Here is a 17,717-nt window from a genome sequence, read left to right as displayed (position 1 = left end):
TCTGCCGCCTTTGGAAAAATCACTTACTAAGAAACATCAAAATTCCTGGAGCTCTGAAATGGAGTGCTGTTCCCCTGTCACACAGCATTTCCAGACTTCAGGACTTGTTTTTCTGAACGCTCCAGTTAACAGGGTGACCTCCGGAGAGCCAACATGCTTGCTCCGGCATGAGTAGATCATTTGACTGTGAGTCAGGTCTGGCCAGATCTGGAGCAAGGCTGAATGACTTCTCTTTCATACGACCTGGGTTTCAGATTTCCAGCATTGTCATGACAAACACCTTCCCAACCACCAACCAGTGTTTGATATGATTGGTTTTGTTAGTTTCTTACGGTTTCTTTGGGGACAAGACACTTCATGTGATAGGACTTCATTAAACATAGAAAAAATCATGGAGGAAATGTATTGATTAGCACCACTTTAGTTTAAGATATTATGATCTTGATTCCCAACCAGACGGTGACAAATTGAGTCTCAGGCCTGATGCTCATCATTCACAGCCACTCACTCAGGTGGCGGGTATTTTTCTCCAGGTACAGGTTTGCACCTATGTTGAATTAGTGCGGGGTGTTTGATACTCATGAAGACAATAAGAACCAATAGACGAGGACTAATGGAAGGGGGTCAGGAAGTAGAAAAGCAGCAAGCAGGGCGCACTGAGTAGAGGATTTTTGGTTGGATTGTTTTTGATTTGTGACTTGTGAGCTGAAATAAAAGAGTGTTTGTTGAGAATGTAACAAGGGGAAGATGCTACTGGCTTACCCTACTAGTCGTACCTCTTGGCATGGAATTCTAGATTTGCAATGATAGCTACACATGTACAGGTTCATTCATAGCTGCAGGGAGGGTGATGAGTGAAAGTAGGTGCTTTTGGAGCCTTTGGTGGAAGGGGGAGGAGAAACATTGCTTTTTTTTAAAAAAAAAGTTCCCACAAGACAACATTTTGAAAGCTGTAGGAGGTTGAAAACACACTCATGGAGAAACAACTTTGCACTGGAAAAGCATTGGATAAAGTGCATCTAGTCTGCTCCAGAGACCCCCATTTATGTCACTCCAATCTGAGATCGCTTCAGAGCTGAATTTCAGACATACATGGGGAGCTCCCTGGAGGGGATGACTCTTTTATCCCAAGGAGCCCTCCTGTATCCCAATGTGAGCTCTTCCAAAGAGTCAAACCCAGGTACGATGTGTGTTGCTGCCATGGCTAGGGAGTTGGGGGAAGGTTCTGGGGAAATATGATAGATGGGGAATGTTGGAGTCCTCCACTTGAGCTGTGGTTACTATTGCTTGGTGCTTGTCAGGGTTCCTGGCTGGAGTCTGACACAAGAAGAAAAAAAAGAGCAAATGTATATATTATTATTTTTTAAATCTTCCTCATGTTGTACAGCTCCCTATTAGGGTAGCTACAAATGTTGAAACTGCTTGCTTATACACGCATTCGATGTGAACAGACATCTCTGAACACATCTTTAATTAATGGCCGCAATGCTGAAGGTGAACTGTCTGCATTTCATTGCAGTTCTCTGATTGTCCTTGTATTAAATTGATGCCAAAATGAGAAAGGTGAACATCACGGTGTGTCTCTGCATTGATTTTAGACAGTGATACTGTCACCGCTGTGGCTCCAGCGATGCCCCAGGGAGCGACCGATCTCAACTGCACCATGGCTCAGACCAAGATGAAACGCATGAGGGAGTAAGTGACGCTGCTTTGACTGTATTTTACCAAGTGGTGAAAGTATAACACGCAGGATCAAAAATTAGTTTAACTGCACAAGTGCTGAAACAATGTACCAGATATTAAAACAAGCTACCAACATGAAAGCAGATCAGGTTGGTTTTTGTTTAAAAAATGTTTGCTAATTTCTACTTAAATTTTCCTTTTCCATTTCTCTCCTTTCAACTTCCCTCCCTCCTATCTGAGTGGAATCACCCCCTGGTTCCTTAAAACCTCATTTGCCAGTACTGTGTTCAAGTTGGTCTTAACAATGAGTGTCTGCGGACTACTTAATTGCAGAGGCTCTGCAGCCGAGACTCATCTTGTCCTCGTTCAAGGTCACCTTCCTGTACATTTCAGTAGGTGTCACTGTATAATGAGCAGGACTGAGAATCCTCCCCAACCCAGGTTTGCTGAAGCTCATTCAGCACAGACTCGGACTTGAAGCTGTATTCTAGTCTGAGGTTTTTGGGGGGTCAGCCGGGTATCTGACACATGCGGAAATCCATCACCATGTTTAAGTGTACCCAAACCAAACTTCCATGCATCCCACCTACACATAGAAAGCCCAGAGATTGATTGTTGGAATGGAATGCGCACTCTCTCCCTGGAGGGACATATCCTGCTTACCTGGTTCCGGAATGTTTTAGACCATAAGACGTAGGAGCAGGAGTAGGCCATTTGGCACCTCGAGCCTGCCCCGCCATTTAATAAGATCATAGCTGATCCTCTAATCTAATTCCATTTACCCGCCCTATCCCCATATCCTTTAATCCCTCTATACTTTAGAAATCTATCAACCTCAGTCTTGAATATGTTCTGAGGTAGAGATTTCCACAAATTCACTACCCTCTAAGTGAAGAAATGTTTCCTCAACTCGGTTTGAAAAGGCTGACCCTTAATCTTGAGACTATGACCCCTAGTTTTAGCCACAGGTTGGCAAGAGCCAAGGGTTGGGGACCCCAGAGTGTGCGTTGGGGTACTGCTGGAGCCTAACCAACTAAAAGTCCGCCATAGCCATTGATTGCACTGGCAAGCTTTCCTGCTGCTTATCCAGCTGGGACCACCCTACCACTTAGGGCTTTGGCTTGCACGGTTAACAGGAGCTGAGTGGGAGGATACCCTGCCCCAAGTAACTGATCTGCCCTTCCAAGTGTTGCCGATGAGCCAGGCTGACTGTGCTGTCATCAGTACATCATTGCTTGCACTTCATTTCCTCAAATGGCTTCTCCTCCAGCCCCCGGACTGTCTCATGTGGCATTCCTCAGGGCTCTGCCCTTGGTCCCCTCCTCTTCAATATCTATATGCTCCTTCTTGGTGACATCATCCGCAGACATGGGGTCAACTACCACATGTATGCGGATGACACCCAACTGTACCTCTCTGCCTCCACCCTGGACTCCAGGACCACTGCTGTCCTGACAGAATGTCTGTCAGACATCAAGTCCTGGATGAGAGCTAACTTTCTTCAGTTGAACGTCAACAAGACCGAGGCTCTCCTGATTGGCTCCCGTCAGCGCCTCCTCACCTCAGACGCTGACAGCATCACCATCCATGAAGAACACTCCACCTTGCTAAGCCAGTCCAGTACCTTGGGGTCTTGTTTGACCCTCAACTATCCTTTCTACCCCACATCTGCGCCATGACCTGGTCTGCCTTCTCCCACCTCTGCAATGTCGCCCGGCTCCGCCACTGTCTCACACCGCAGGCCGCCGAAACCCTCATACACGCCTTCATTACATCGAGGCTGGACGATGAAAACTCACTGCTTGTCGGCCTCCTCAACTCCTCCCTCCACAGGTTGCAGATCATCGAGAACTCTGCAGCCCGTGTCCTCTCCTGCACTAGACTCCACGACCCTATCACCCCCATACTTGCCGAACTCCACTGGATTACCATAGGATACAGTTCAAGATCCTGGTCCTCACCTTCAAAGCCCTCCACGGTCTTGCTCCCTCCGACCTCGTAACCCCCTACCACCCTGCTCGCTCCCTCCGCTCAGCGGGCTCCAGCCTGCTCACGTCCCCGCCTTGCTTGCCCCACTATCGGCGGGCGGGCCTTCCGCCACTCTGCACCCACCCTTTGGAACTCCATCCTGCAATCCCTCCGTCTCGCCCCCACCCTCACCACCTTCAAGACCCACCTCAAGGCCCTCCTCCTCGACCATGCTTTCGATCTCCCTACTTCCCCCCCCCACCAGTCCTCCATCCTCCCCCACCCCGAACTTCAGCTCGGATCCGTAACTCTGTCTGTTCAGCGCCTTGGGATATCCTCCCAACGTGAAAGTCGCTATACAAATGTAATTTTGTTGTTGTTGTAATGCCCTGGAATACTGTGCAACTGCCTGGCTCAGGAATCAGACTATGGAGACCGCCACAGAGGGTTGTATTGATTCCAACTTTCCATTGGCAAACATGTCACCTTGGAGCCAATTCAACTCCAAGGAGACCCCACTTGCCTTTTCCCCTCCCCCAGAGGATAATCTGTGTCGGTCAGTGCTCCACTGGACGGTTACTTTATTCACTAGATATTCAAGGAAGCCCAGTTTTTTCTTAAACGTGGAGTCCTGTAGCTCAGTGGTTAGAGCACTCGCTTTGCAAGTGAGAGACCTGAGTTCAATTCCAGGCAGGTCAGGGCGAAACCTTGGGCAAGTTTCCTTACTCCACACGCCTAATAATCCTCCAAAACAAAACAATAATAAATTGATCATTTTCAATCTACGACTGTTTGTGGGACATTGCTGTGCGCAATTGGCTGCCGCGTTCGCCCACAAATATACAGTCAATTCACTTTACAGTCTATTCTGTGAAGCGCTTTGGGACGTCCTCCCGACGTGAAAAGCGCTATATCAAATGCAAGGATTATTATTATTATTATTATTATTATGTATACACTTATTCATCACATTTTAGAGTAACTTCTTTGAACATTTAGCATGCTTCTTGGAGACAACATGATGTTTTCGGTCGTCTGGTTCCTGGCAGGTGCGCAGTATTCCAGGGCACTGGAAAGCACAGTCATCCTGTCTCATCGGCAGGACTTGGAAAGGACAGACCAGTCACTGGGGGCAGAGATTCTTTCCACTCAGCTTCTGTTTAACTCTGCAAGCCCAAGCCCTAATGGGTAGACTGGTCCTAGCTGGACAAGCAGCGGTTGTCAGACAGTGGCAGGCTAAGTAGTTTTAACTGGTTTAACTCCCAACAGGATCCAACGTACAGTCTGGAGGCCCCAAGGCACACCCCATCCTGCAACTAATACTGTTGCCAATTAGATAAATAGGCTGTTTTCTTCGAGATAGACAGTGCCCTTTTCATTCCAGATGCAGAGAAATTTCCATGCGTGGGTGGCATACATATGTGGACCTCTCGGTCTGGATTTGAATACACTTAAGCATGGTGATGGGTTCTCATTTGACTCGGCTGACCAATGGAGATAGCATCAATCCTAATCCTTGAAAACTTAATTAAATTAATTTCAGCAAATCTTCACAGTATAAAATATTCAATCTACAAATCACAGCAAAAGGCCAATTAGGAACCGAACCATAAAGAAATATACTGCACTTTTATTCCTTCGCCATTTAATTTTTTAAATCCGATTAGTTCTTAATGTTCTGAGTTAATGAGAGCATGTGATTGGAGACCTGCAGTCTAGCACAGACTTTAAATCATTCGTGGGTTATCCCACTCACTGAACAATAATCATATTTTACTAGCAATCAAATGAATCTCCCATACATCCATTCATAGGTCATGTTGTAAGTTTTTTTCAAAAAAGAAAGTAAAACAGATGAACCATTTCAGGAAAATGTCTGCTGTCTGCACTACTCCAGACCCCTGTCTTGTGGGCATTGTCAGACTCACAGCTCTAATGGCACATTTGGTTTTCAATGGAAGAAGGTCGTCATTCATTAAAGTGCTAGATCTTTAATTCAGGATTTCCTGAAGTACAGGAAATCTTGACTTCCTTACGTATTCAGATGTAGAATGACTGTAATGAATCTGTGGTTTAAAATTAATATGCTTATTGATTCCAGGACTGTGTGTTTAATTTCTTTACGATTGAAGAGGAGAGAGCGAAATTTTAAAATGAACTGCAACAAAATACAAATGGTTACAAATGGATAACCATTTGTATTTTGTTCTGTAGCAGCTTTCATGTTGACAGAACATCCCAAAGTGATTTAAGTTCCTGGCTTGGCACCCGAGCTGGGGCTGGGAACTGAGGGGGGGAGGAAGGGAAAGACGACTGGAAGCGCAGTTAACAGGAAGACTTGGACCTTGAAAGAGGTGAGAAAGGGCGTGAGTTGCTGATTTTGCCAAGAGTACCTTTACTGAAATGAGCTTCGGAGATTGTAAATTGAATACATTGATAGCCCTTGTCACTTGTGTGAGGCTCTCTCAGCACGGGTAGGAAGCTTCCACTACTCTATTTAAACACATTTTGTAGAATTACTGTAGTTAATGGCAGAATGATTTTGTATTAAAATATTGTAAGTGCCATGGGACACATATTGCAGTCTTATGAACTGCAAAAGAACGATTGAAAAAAATTACTGAATCAGGACTCCTGTCACATTGACAGCACTACACATGAAGCATAATGATTGAATTGAGAATTTCTGATGAGATCACAAATAGTGAAAGTTGAGCTTAAATGGATTATGTTTTTCATTGAAAAACGTTAAAAATCAAGGCCTGAGTTAAGATGAAACATGTAATCCATTTAAGCTCCACTATTGTCTCTCTATAGCTTTTGCCAAGAGTGTATGTTTAAAATTATTAAAGGGTTTAATAAGATGGACATAAATAGGCTGTTTTCACCTGTTAGTGAGTTCAAAACAATGGGGCATAAAAATAAGATAGCCAGTAGCTAATCTAAAAGAGAGTTTGAGAGGAATGTCTTTACACGGAGGAATGTGGAACTCACTGCCATAAGTTGTGAGTGAAGCAAAAGGCATCAATGTATTTAAGAGGAAACGCGATGCATACGTGTGGGAGAAAGGAAGGGAAGGGATTTCTCGCATACGTGTGGGAGAAGGGAGGGAGGGATGGAGGCTTAAGTAGGCAATAAACATCAGCATGGACTAGTTGGACCAAATGATCTATTTCGATGCTTTAATAGTCTTTGAAGAAATTCTGTGTAGAGTCGTATTGGTTGAATAGTATTAGAGCAGCATTGTGAGTGCCTTGTCACTAGCACACAAGAGATCAGTGTTGATCAGTTTAATATTTAACAATAAAACTTACCTTGTACAGTGTTAAGTAAAATAGCAAGTATCTGAGCTGAAGGTAGTTTTGTGATGGGGGTGGGGGTTCCATCTGGCTGCCTGTCTGATAAAGTTCTGATAAAGCCATAACTCTACAACCTTTCAACATCAATGAGACTTGAAGCCACCTTGTTTGGCTAAGTGCTGTATTGCATTGTAACAGAATACTAGACCGTTCCTCAGTGGCTGCTTGCTTTAAACAAAGTTTAGCAGACCAAGTGCCATAGATTCTGTGGAGGTGGAGGGAGGGTTTAACTTCACTCAAAGTTTATGCTCATTGTATTTCCATGAATGAATTGCAGCCTTATCTGCCTCCCTTTGATCTATTATTCTATGTGTATTCTAGGAATATTTCTGCTTGAGAAAATGACAAGTTTGAAGAGAAAATGATAGTTCTGTAGGGCGAAGCAGCCTCCTATTAGCGTGGACAGCAGTACATTAAAGGTGCTCCATCATCTTGCAAAAGAACGCTTGCTGTTTATAAACAAAAATACTTGATGGCATTGCAAATGCACCATAGGAGTGATTGCATGATTCTTAAGAACTTGTTCCAAGAATATCATCCACCCATTAAACACTCTCCCTTTGGTTAACATTGGTAACTTTCTATTCTCTCTGCTTGGTATTACCTGCTTAATTGTTAATATCTTCAAGATGTTCATTCTATTTGAAAGGTGTCATATTAAGTGCAAGTTGTTGTTGGAAGTAATATTGCCTTTCTCTTGCTTTTCAAAAAAAACACCAGTGGACTTGGGGGGCCCTTTCAAAATCCATCTTGACAAGAGTATTTTGAAATTGAAGAAAGGTGATGAAATGAAAGTTGTATGCAGTGAAATTGATCCTAACCTCCCTCTGCTTGTATCCAAGATTTCCGCTGTTCCATCTGGCTGCCTGTCTGATAAAGTTCTGATAAAGCCATAACTCTACAACCTTTCAACATCAATGAGACTTGAAGCCACCTTATTTGGCTGAGTGCTGTATTGCATTGTAACGGAATACTACACCGTTTCTTTAAACAAAGTTTAGCAGACCAAGTGCCATAGATTCTGTGTCAACTGATTCTTTCTTTATTGGCCAAAAGTTGATGGGTTTCAAGTGGATAGATTGACATTTAGCTACAGAAGCAGGATCTCGTATTAACCATTTACAGTATAGCCAGCGCAAATCACCTCACATTTGTGACATGAATTGACAAACAAATGAAAGCCAATGCTAAAATGGGGCAGCAAACAATACATTCGGTGATTACATTTTTACTGTGCTTAGCACAGTAGGACTACGTGATTGTGAAACAATCATCTATATCTGTGTGGGTGGAAAGCAGTGACTCTTGTTTGACCTAGCTCATTCCCAATGGGAATCCTGTGCTACTTACTTGTGAAAATGGCAGCTTCCACCGTGGAACAGGGAATTGGTTGTGCGGACGGGAAGAAGAAAAAGTACAATTTAAAAATATCTGAGGGTTTCAGTCTACCCTCAGGAAGGAAGATTACAGGTCAGCTTTAATCATCTACTTTGGAGGATGTTTCCCAGGAAGTCCCCTGAGTTACTGCAGAGCTCTGCGGTGCTGATCTTTTTTTCTCAAGAATGAATAACTCTCTCATTGTATAAAGCTCAGTTGCTGATCTAAATTTTAATGAAACCAGATTCTGCATTCAGTGCACAATCCCATGTTTCTAGAAATGGGGCATGTGCATCCCTTGTGCTTGCTAAGTAAGTGATTTATTCTTGCTTGGTATATAGTAATACAAATTTTAAGGTTACATTGTTTCAACTAGGATGAATAATTATTAACTGGAATTTAAATCTAGGTTATGGCCGCCCACTTATTTCACTAGGGGATAGGCTGCTTGAAATGCCCCCACCAGTGTCAGCTTGGAAAGGCTTTCTCAACTCAAAATGGATCACTAAAGAAAGGAAAGTTTTTGCATTCCTAATGTAGCTGACACTCATGATTGTTAGCTTGTGAATGTTACAGCACAGAAACAGACCATTATGTTCATCATCTCAGATTTTTTTTTCCCCACATGAGCCACCACAAGCCTTCGCCCCCTCACCCTTTAATGATTCATTTTTTATGCCTGCAACCTTCATAAAGTAAAACAATTTAATTTCATTTTTAATTTATTTTAATACTTTGTTTTCAATAATTTATTTTGATTCTTAATTCGTTTTTAAAATGTTATTTATAAAATATGTGATTTAGCTTCTACAGAGGTTTGTGGCAAAGAATTCCACATTCCAACCACCAACATACAGTGAGTGTAAAGACACGATGCCCAGCTTCCCTTCAATACTGGAGTTCAGACTGCAGTGATGAAATTGAAGTTGTATGTGGGAAACTGATCACATCTACCCCTCTGCCATTACCCTTGCATCCAGCACCCCAGCAATTTAGCTGACCTCCAGTCACACAAAGGCCAGGATGAGCCATAACTTTCTGCAGCTGAATACAGCCAAAATTGAAGCCAATTTGTTCGTCTCTCTCCGGCAACAGCGTGTCTCTGGCTCCTATTCTGCTGATCTGCCATGTTGCTCACTCGGGCTGAAGTTGATGCTGGACATTTCACTGTTCTATTGGACCTTGCACTGAGTTTCAAGCATCAGAATCTGTCACTACTATCATTGCTTTTCACTCTAAGAACCTGGTTTATGTAAATTCCTACCTCATCACCTCCATGCTTGAATCCCTTCTTCGTGCCCTTGTCATCTGTAGGATAGAGTGCTCCAATGCTCTACGTTTTCCACAGAATATTGTGTTGAAAATATGTTTCCAACAGATTTTCCACAACCAAATAAACGAAAATTGCTTCTATGAAAAGGCCGCTTTTGGAGTCAATTATGGAGTCCTGTAGCTTAGTGGTTAGAGCACTCGCCGCCTTGCAAGTAAGAAGATCAGGGTTTGATTCCTGGGAAGGTCGAAAGGTTGGGCGAGCTTCCTTACTTCACATGCTTCTGTTTACCTAGCAGTAAGTAGGAACCCGATTGTGACGTGAAAGGTGTTATACAAAGGTAATTTGTTATTGTCGTTGTTGTTAGTCGATTGGCGGATTGCTTTTCTGGGGATAATAATCCCTTCAAGAATAATAATAATTTAGTCACTCAATCCACGACTGTTTGTGGGACACTGCTTTCAGAGAATAGAATTAAATAGTCACCAGTACACTTACAATAGTCTGTTTTCTATGTTTAAGGAACATTGGAAGAAATTAAATGTGAATTAGTTAAGATTGTCCAATAAAGGGCTGATTATTATGCCATTGACAATGTCTTTCAGAGCAGCCTCTCTGCAGGATTCCACTTCTACCCCTTATTCTGATTTTGATTTCTGTCAGCTTGCCATTCAGACATCAAGGTCTGGATGAACCACAATTTCTTGCAGCTCAACATGTACAAGACAAACTTTGTGGTGTCTGAACAGTAATATCATTGTCACAACCTGTATGGCACCAGAGAGCAGTTCTTTGGTCACTGTTATTCCTATACAATTATTGCCTGTGCGACACTGCTGTTCACAATTGGCTGCTATGTTTCGCCCAGAAAATATATAGTTAATTAGACTTGTACTTATATCATTGGCCTTTAGACTTGTTGGAGATATCAGTGCCAAGATATACAGATTCATTCCTTTCTCTTGAAGCTCTGTTGGCTAGGAAAATTGATGATTACTTTACACTAGGTCACCAAGAATTGGATGTGTGTCTCTGCTCTACTGCCAGCTGGCAGAAGTTACATTGAAGATGTCTTGACAGTAGGAAACTAACAGTAAGATACCAAAGATAATTGAGCCGTTTAAATGAAGATAGGGCAAAATAAATCTCTACACACGCAAGAAACATTGGCACGACATGAAAAATGCAGACTTTCATCCTCTGAATGTATTTGTCACCATTTTAGTTTTCTACATTAGTACATTGTTGGCACGTCCACGGACTTAGCAGTTTCTCCCAGGGCTGACAAGTTATTTTATGTTTTCAACACCTACATCACGGCACTGCAATATTACTACTCAAATGTCAAGAATCATACAAAAATCCTGCACTACAAAAAAATTGAATTCAATTTTATCTAAAAGTAAGAATGTAAACACTTAATTCTGCTCACGTGCTGTTCCTTTTCTTCTTCGTGTTTTCTCGGAAGTTACCATTTCTTTTCTATTCAGTGGAAACAAGTTACCTATTCTGACACTTTTTCTCCTTGTGTAAGAAAATTAAGTTTGAAACGCTTTATGAGCATGCATTTGCCTTCATTCTTCATGACTTTCACCATCCATTATGCAGGTGGGAATCAGACCTGAGCGATTGTCCATCAAGAGCTGAATACTATCTCTTAAGGCTTCCTTTTCAACCAGAACCTTTTTCCTGTAGCCTTAAAGCAAGGTGCAAACTCAGAAAGGCTGCTGCTAATCTCACCCAGGAGCTCCAATGTCTGGTCTTGACGAGTAAACATATTTACAGCACTGTAAGGGTGAAAAGCAATTGACGTATTTGAATTGGATACAACTCTGTTTGGGATTCAGGTCTGAGTTTTGTGCTTCACCCTTTGGTACTGATTCAAAGTGATGTGGAGCGTGACATTTAAATCAAGCTTTACTCCCAGCAGAAGAAATGTAGGATTGAATGCAGCAAGGGCAATTTCTGTTACACTAACCATTCAAAGTTTGGCAGTTTGTCAAAGCCTCTCTCTAATCCAGAGACAAGTCTGCACTTTCCTCGGTCTCTTCAGGTTGCAGTTCTGTTGTGCAATATCAGTGATCCCAAGACCATTTCCCATATCTGAATTGAAATTAATGTTTTTATACATATCTACCTGAACAGGCAGATGGGACCTCATTCCATATAATCTGAAGGATGACACCCCCGACAATGCAGCACTCTCCCAACACTGCACTGGAGTGTTAGGACATCAATTCAAAATCCCAACCACAGATCACATTCATCTGATTCAGAGATTTTGTTTTTGGTTAGCCTGTGACACATGTGGAAACCCATCACTTTGCTTAAGAGTATCCAAACAAGCTGAGCTTTACATGCATCCCACCTCATCATTGAAATCCTAAAGATAGATTATTGGAATGGAATGCACACTCTCTCCCTGGAGGGATGCATCTTGCTTACCTTATTCCAGAAAATATTAGGCGCAAGTTGGCAAGAGCCAAGGTGTGGAGACCCCAAAGTGTGTGTTGGGGTACTGCTGGAGTCTAATCAGCTAAAACCACATAGCTTGCCATTGAAAGCACTGTCTGGCAAGCTTTCCCACAGCTTGTCCAGGTAGGACTACCCTACCCATTAGGGTCTTGGCTTGCAGGGTTAACAGGAGCTGAGTGGGTTGACTCCCTGCCAGTGACTGGTCTACCCTTCCAGATCCTCCTGATGAGCCAGGCTGGCTGTGCTGTCATCAGTAGTGCCCTGGAATACTGTGGACCCACCTGGCTCAGGAACCAAAATAATGAGACCGCCACAGAGGGCCGGCTGGATTCCGGATATTCTGTTGTCAGGCATTCCACCTTGGAGGCAGTACAGCAGCCTCTGGAAGAACAATGTGTCCAGTCATCGAAACTCATTCATGGGACCCAATGGGTTAAGATAATTAAATTAACATGGGATCCAAGGGGACAAATATCTTAAAATGAAGGAATGTTGCTCCATTATTTATTATTTTCATATAATCGACCATGAATGAGTTTGTCAATAAGTCTCCTGCGACCTCCCTCAATGTTAAGGACATTTCTTCCCGTGTGGATGGGAACGTCTGCAGCTGGTGACAGAGCATCAGTAGCTGTAACCTGCTTCAGTGTTGAGAGACTCTACCCTGTATGAAGGATGCTATATAAATGCAAGTTGCTTTTGTTTCAATGGACAAATCAAAGATGCAAGTGTTCGATTAACCATTGGTCAGGCTGGTTCATAACATTAGCTCATCTCTTGACACTAAATTTGAGAAAGCAGTGTGTTTTCAATGTTATTATTTCATATTTTATTGTTGGATACAGTTCTGTTATAGTGGCACTGCACTTTAATCTTATGTCTATTGTTACCTTATTTACAAAGTAATTTGAATAGCTTAACATCCGCTTATTGTACGATTGGAGTTTCAGCCAATCTATTAGCACCTCATTTCATGTGGTATTCCAAGAGGAAGAGTAGATTGGGAAAGGAAAGTGTTGCGAATAGCTAAACTCACACTGTAATCACAAGAGATGATCTGACCTTTGACTGGAGCACGACTGAGCCAAATTGTGTAGAAGCCCTTGACACCAATAAAATAATATGACAATTGGTAACCATTATAGATGCAATTGAAGAAAATTATAAGAAATTATTCAGACAAATGGGAGAGCTTTGGAGAAAAGAAGGGTGCCAAGGTCATGACTGCCTAGCCTGGCCAACAGTCCTCCAAATAAAATTGGTCATTCATGTCAGGACTGCTTGGGATATTGTTGTGTGAAATTGACTGCTGTGTTTGTCTACAAAATATACAATCTACATCTACAGTTGATCCAGTGAAGTATTTTGAAATGTCTTCCCAACGTGAAAAGGTGCTACCTCAGAGTATCAGGTATAGGTAGAACAATTAGTTATTTTTGTAATGCTTAAAACAATTAGCTTAAGGAAGTTAGAGGAAACTGGAGAACAGTTATAAATCAACATTGTGGCTGAGTGTAAGTGTCAATCCGTCATAGCTTGAGCTCATAACATAGAATAGAGTAATTTATGTTATCATTATATGGACGAATGTAGCATTATGAATGCAAACTCAGAACAAAGGTCCCACTGAACAGGGAATAAAGAGTAACAGTGTTTTGTCCCAGTCAGGAGATAAATCAAATTAAGCTGAGTTAGTCACCCACATGGATCTAAATGGCAAGATGAGCTTTATTTTACTGTTTCAATTTAAGAGGATCAAAATCTGGAACACTTTCAGTTAGTTCAACAACAAAAAAAAATTACTTTTGTAAAGTGCCTTTCAAGTTGGGAGGACATCCCAAGGCGCTGGACAGACAAAGTTACGGTCCAGAGCTGAGGGTCGGGAGGGGGGACGGCAGGGGGGAAGCAGAGAGATCAAAAGCACAGTTGAAGAGGAGGATATTGACGTGGGTCTTGAAGGAATGGCAAGGGAGGGGGTGAGACGGAGGGACTGAGGGATGGAATTCCAGAGGGTGGGTGCAGAATGGCGGAAAGCCTGCCTACCAATAGTAGCGACGTAAAGCAGGCCAGAGGCCACTGAGCAGAGGGAGCGAACAGGATGGTAGGGGGTTAGGAGGTCAGAGAGGTAAGGGGGAGCAAGAACATGGAGGGCTTTGAAGGTGAGGACCAGGATCTTGAACTGCATCCTCTGTGTGATGGGTAGCCAGTGGAGTCGGGCGAGGGTGGGGGTGATAGGGTCGCGGAGAGCACACGATTTGCAGAGTTCTGGATGATCTGCAGCCTGTGGAGGGAGGAGTTGGAGAGACCGACAAACAAGGAGTTTGCATAGTCAGCCTTGATGTAATGAAGGTGTGTATGAGGGTCTCGGCGGCCTGTGGAGTGAGACAGTGGCGGAGCCGGGCGAAGTTGCAGAGGTGGGGGAAGGCAGAGCCGGTCATGGCACAGATGTGGAGTAGAAAGGATAGTTGAGGGTTAAACAAGACCCCAAGTTCCAGACTGACTTAGTAAGGTGGAGTGTGCAACCATGGATGGTGATGCTGTCAGCGCCTGAGGTGAGGAGGTGCTGACAGGATCCAATCAAGAGAGACTCGGTCTTGTTGACGTTCAACTGAAGAAAGTTAGCTGTCATCCAGGACTTGATGTCTGACAGACATTCTGTTTTAACTCTGCCACTGATATGTTGCCATCACTCACATTTCAGTCAAAGTCTGGCCTCTTAACTAAAAAGTCAAAAAAGCTGTGAAAATCTCAGTGACCAAATTTTTCATATTAAATGGTGCCCTTTTCATATAAATGGTCCAATTATAGTGTGTGGTTGTGCCTGGCTGAGTTGGATGACTCAAGCTGAGCAGCCTAGTCCACACTTGATGAAGGAAAGAGAATTATAATCAAAGATCACTTTACATGACAGACCAGGCGAGACTTGAGAAACTGTGAGGGTAGCCGACAGTTGAATGAGTCATTCTGTGCAGGGATTTATTTAATGGTCGCTGCCAGTGTAGGACTCCCAGTCGGCACAATGTGCTTTTACGTACACAAAGAATATGGTTACACATAAATCTGTGATGCAGGAGGCAATTTACTACACAGAAGCTCAGTTATAAAATAAATTAACCAGGAGCTCTTGTTTATAAAATGTGTCATGGTTGCTAGCAACAGGCTGTATTCATTTCTCACGAGAAACACCTTAACAAAAGACGTGCAGAAAAGTTCTAATTTGATTCCATGGTCACCAATGATGCTGTGGAGACTTTCGTATTTTCGATAATATTTTGTTGCTTTGTTTAATTAAAAGCATCAACTGCATCAAGTGAATCTATAATAGTCTGCCTCTCTCTGACTGATTCACACTCATATAGTTGAAATATACAGTCAATTCACTTTACAGTGTGTTCTGTGAAGCGCTTTGGGACGTCCTCCCGACGTGAAAAGCGCTATATCAAATGCAAGGATTATTATTATTATTATTTGCACTGCGCTTTATGTCACACTGCCACACATGCCAGTGTGAATTGCTGCAGTGACTGTAAAGTGAATTGACTGTATATATGTGGTTGAAATGCGGCAGCCAATTGCGCACAGCAGTGTCCCACAAACAGTCGTGGATTGAAATGACCAATTTGTTATTTTTTTGAGAGATTATCATCAGGCGTGTGGAGTAAGGAAACTTGCCCAAGGTTTCACCCTGCCGAGAATTGAACTCAGGTCTCTCGCTTGCAAAGCGAGTGCTCTAATCACTGAGCTACAGGAGTCCATATAGATGGAGAGAGTGCAGGACTATAGCTGGAAAAAAAAGTGCAGGACTGGCAGCTATCCTATGTGTGACACAGTGGTTGACCCTTTATTGACCCAATATTTGATCTTGTCTTTCCTCCTCTGATTGCTCTGTTTGAGCACATGTTTCCAGACCCCAGGGGATGTTTTCATTCACCTGTAATTTCTCTCTCCCTCTCTCTTAGGTCAGCCATTCAGAGGCTGGAAGCAGATGTCTTTCATAGAGTTTATGATTACCTGAAGATGGCCCGGGAGCAGAATGCAAATGAGACTGAGGTGAAGAAAAAACTGGAAATGATGGGTGCCCGGCCGAGTGATTGTTTTGAAGTTGACCAACTTCTGTACTTTGAGGAGCAGCTGAAGGCTGCAGAATCCAAGCACGAATACCACTGATCAATTCTCAGTCCACTCCAAGACCTGCTAACAATTGGGCCAATGAAGGGAGCAGTCCTTGAGGCTGGTGTGCTATTAAGAACAACTTATTGATCTTGAATATAATGAAATGCTAATTTGAATCAATTTAGTTTCCAAAGACGCATTATGTTATGCAGCATTTGCCTGGTCTTCTGGTATTTTCTAAAAGCTGTCAACACATTTCAGCGACAATTTTTTTAAAAAAAAGAATCTTCGGTAGCATGCAGCCATTATTCTCAGAGGTTGCAGATTGTTTCTTACATTTCCTATCAAGTTTCTAAAATTTACATTTTTAGAAAAAGATAAAGCTGGCTTTCACCAGCAGCTTGATCTTAGACAGTATGAGCAAGTTCATTGTGCCTTCTGAAATTCACATCCAGAGTTGTATTCTGCATCAACCTCCGCTCCCCACCTCCCACCCCGTAAAAGAAAAACTGCAGGAAATATCAACAATCAATAACTTAAATGTGCTTTTCAGTTATTTGTACATACTGTCTGTCTCCTGTGTTTCTTTAACAATACTCTTTGTGCTTGTTTTGTAATTTTATTTAAATGGCAACATAAGCCCAAGTTTAGTCTGTAAACATCTTTTTGTGTAATGTTTTTTGTTTTGCAAAGTTCATTGGCAATGGATCAGCAACCACCAGCCAGTACTGTTAAACACTTTGTGACATCCTCCCATGAATGGCATTATATACAGTAAATGCAAAATTGTATTGTATCTATTTACCCAAAGTCATGTTGCATAGTGCAGTGATTAATAGGAAAAGCTGCATCTTCCATATTGTAGGTGATACACCCACTTTCACAGGTCATTATATTTTGACTTGGAATCCTTGTAAATGTGCCTGAAATGGTAACACAGATCTTACTACTTACCTTTGGATAAATACCAACTAATAGTCACCAATTCCCATTTTGTGGCACTATTGTGGGATAATTGTATATTGTTACTATACATCTTTACTGTTTTTATTCTACGGTATGTTTTTATATAAAATTGCATAATTTCGTCCGTCATCCACCTCAGTGGGAGCGCACTCGCCTGGTTCGAGTCCTACCTCACAAACTGCCAGCAGTACATCTGCACAAACGGTTTCTCCTCCCGCTCTCACCCGGTTACCTGCGGGGTACCCCAAGGATCCATCCTTGTCCCCCTCCTCTTTCTGATCTATATGCTCCCTCTTGGGGATGTCATCCGCAGACATGGGGTACACGTCCACATGTATGAGGACGACACCCACCTCTATTTTTTCACTTCACTTTGCGACCCCCAGTCCCCTGATGCTCTGTCAGCCTGCCTGGATGAGTGCAAATTTCCTTCAGCTGAACGCTGTCAAGACGGAAGCCATACTCTTTGGCTCTCGTCAACATCTAAAATCTCACGGTTCTCACCT

General features: G+C 42.7%; 1 protein-coding gene across 2 annotated transcripts in view; it reads left to right on the top strand.

Annotated features, from left to right (window-relative positions):
- Positions 1 to 17,342, top strand: part of nek11 (NIMA-related kinase 11) — a 115,695-nt gene extending 98,353 nt beyond the window's left edge. The window contains exons 13-14 of one of the 2 annotated variants that reach the window (XM_042332469.1): positions 1,599 to 1,695; positions 16,092 to 17,342. In XM_042332469.1, coding sequence (XP_042188403.1) covers positions 1,599 to 1,695; positions 16,092 to 16,299 — 305 coding nt within the window. In that variant the 3' untranslated portion in view covers positions 16,300 to 17,342. The remainder of the gene's footprint in view (positions 1 to 1,598; positions 1,696 to 16,091) is intronic. The other variant, XM_042332468.1, reaches the window with a different exon arrangement.
- Positions 17,343 to 17,717: the final 375 nt, after the last annotated feature.

The sequence above is a fragment of the Callorhinchus milii genome, unplaced genomic scaffold, assembly GCF_018977255.1.
Source record: "Callorhinchus milii isolate IMCB2004 unplaced genomic scaffold, IMCB_Cmil_1.0 Scaffold2, whole genome shotgun sequence".
Lineage (NCBI taxonomy): Eukaryota > Metazoa > Chordata > Chondrichthyes > Chimaeriformes > Callorhinchidae > Callorhinchus > Callorhinchus milii.
The sequence above is the reverse complement of the archived record's forward strand: the minus strand, read 5'-3'. Positions and strand labels throughout refer to the sequence as shown.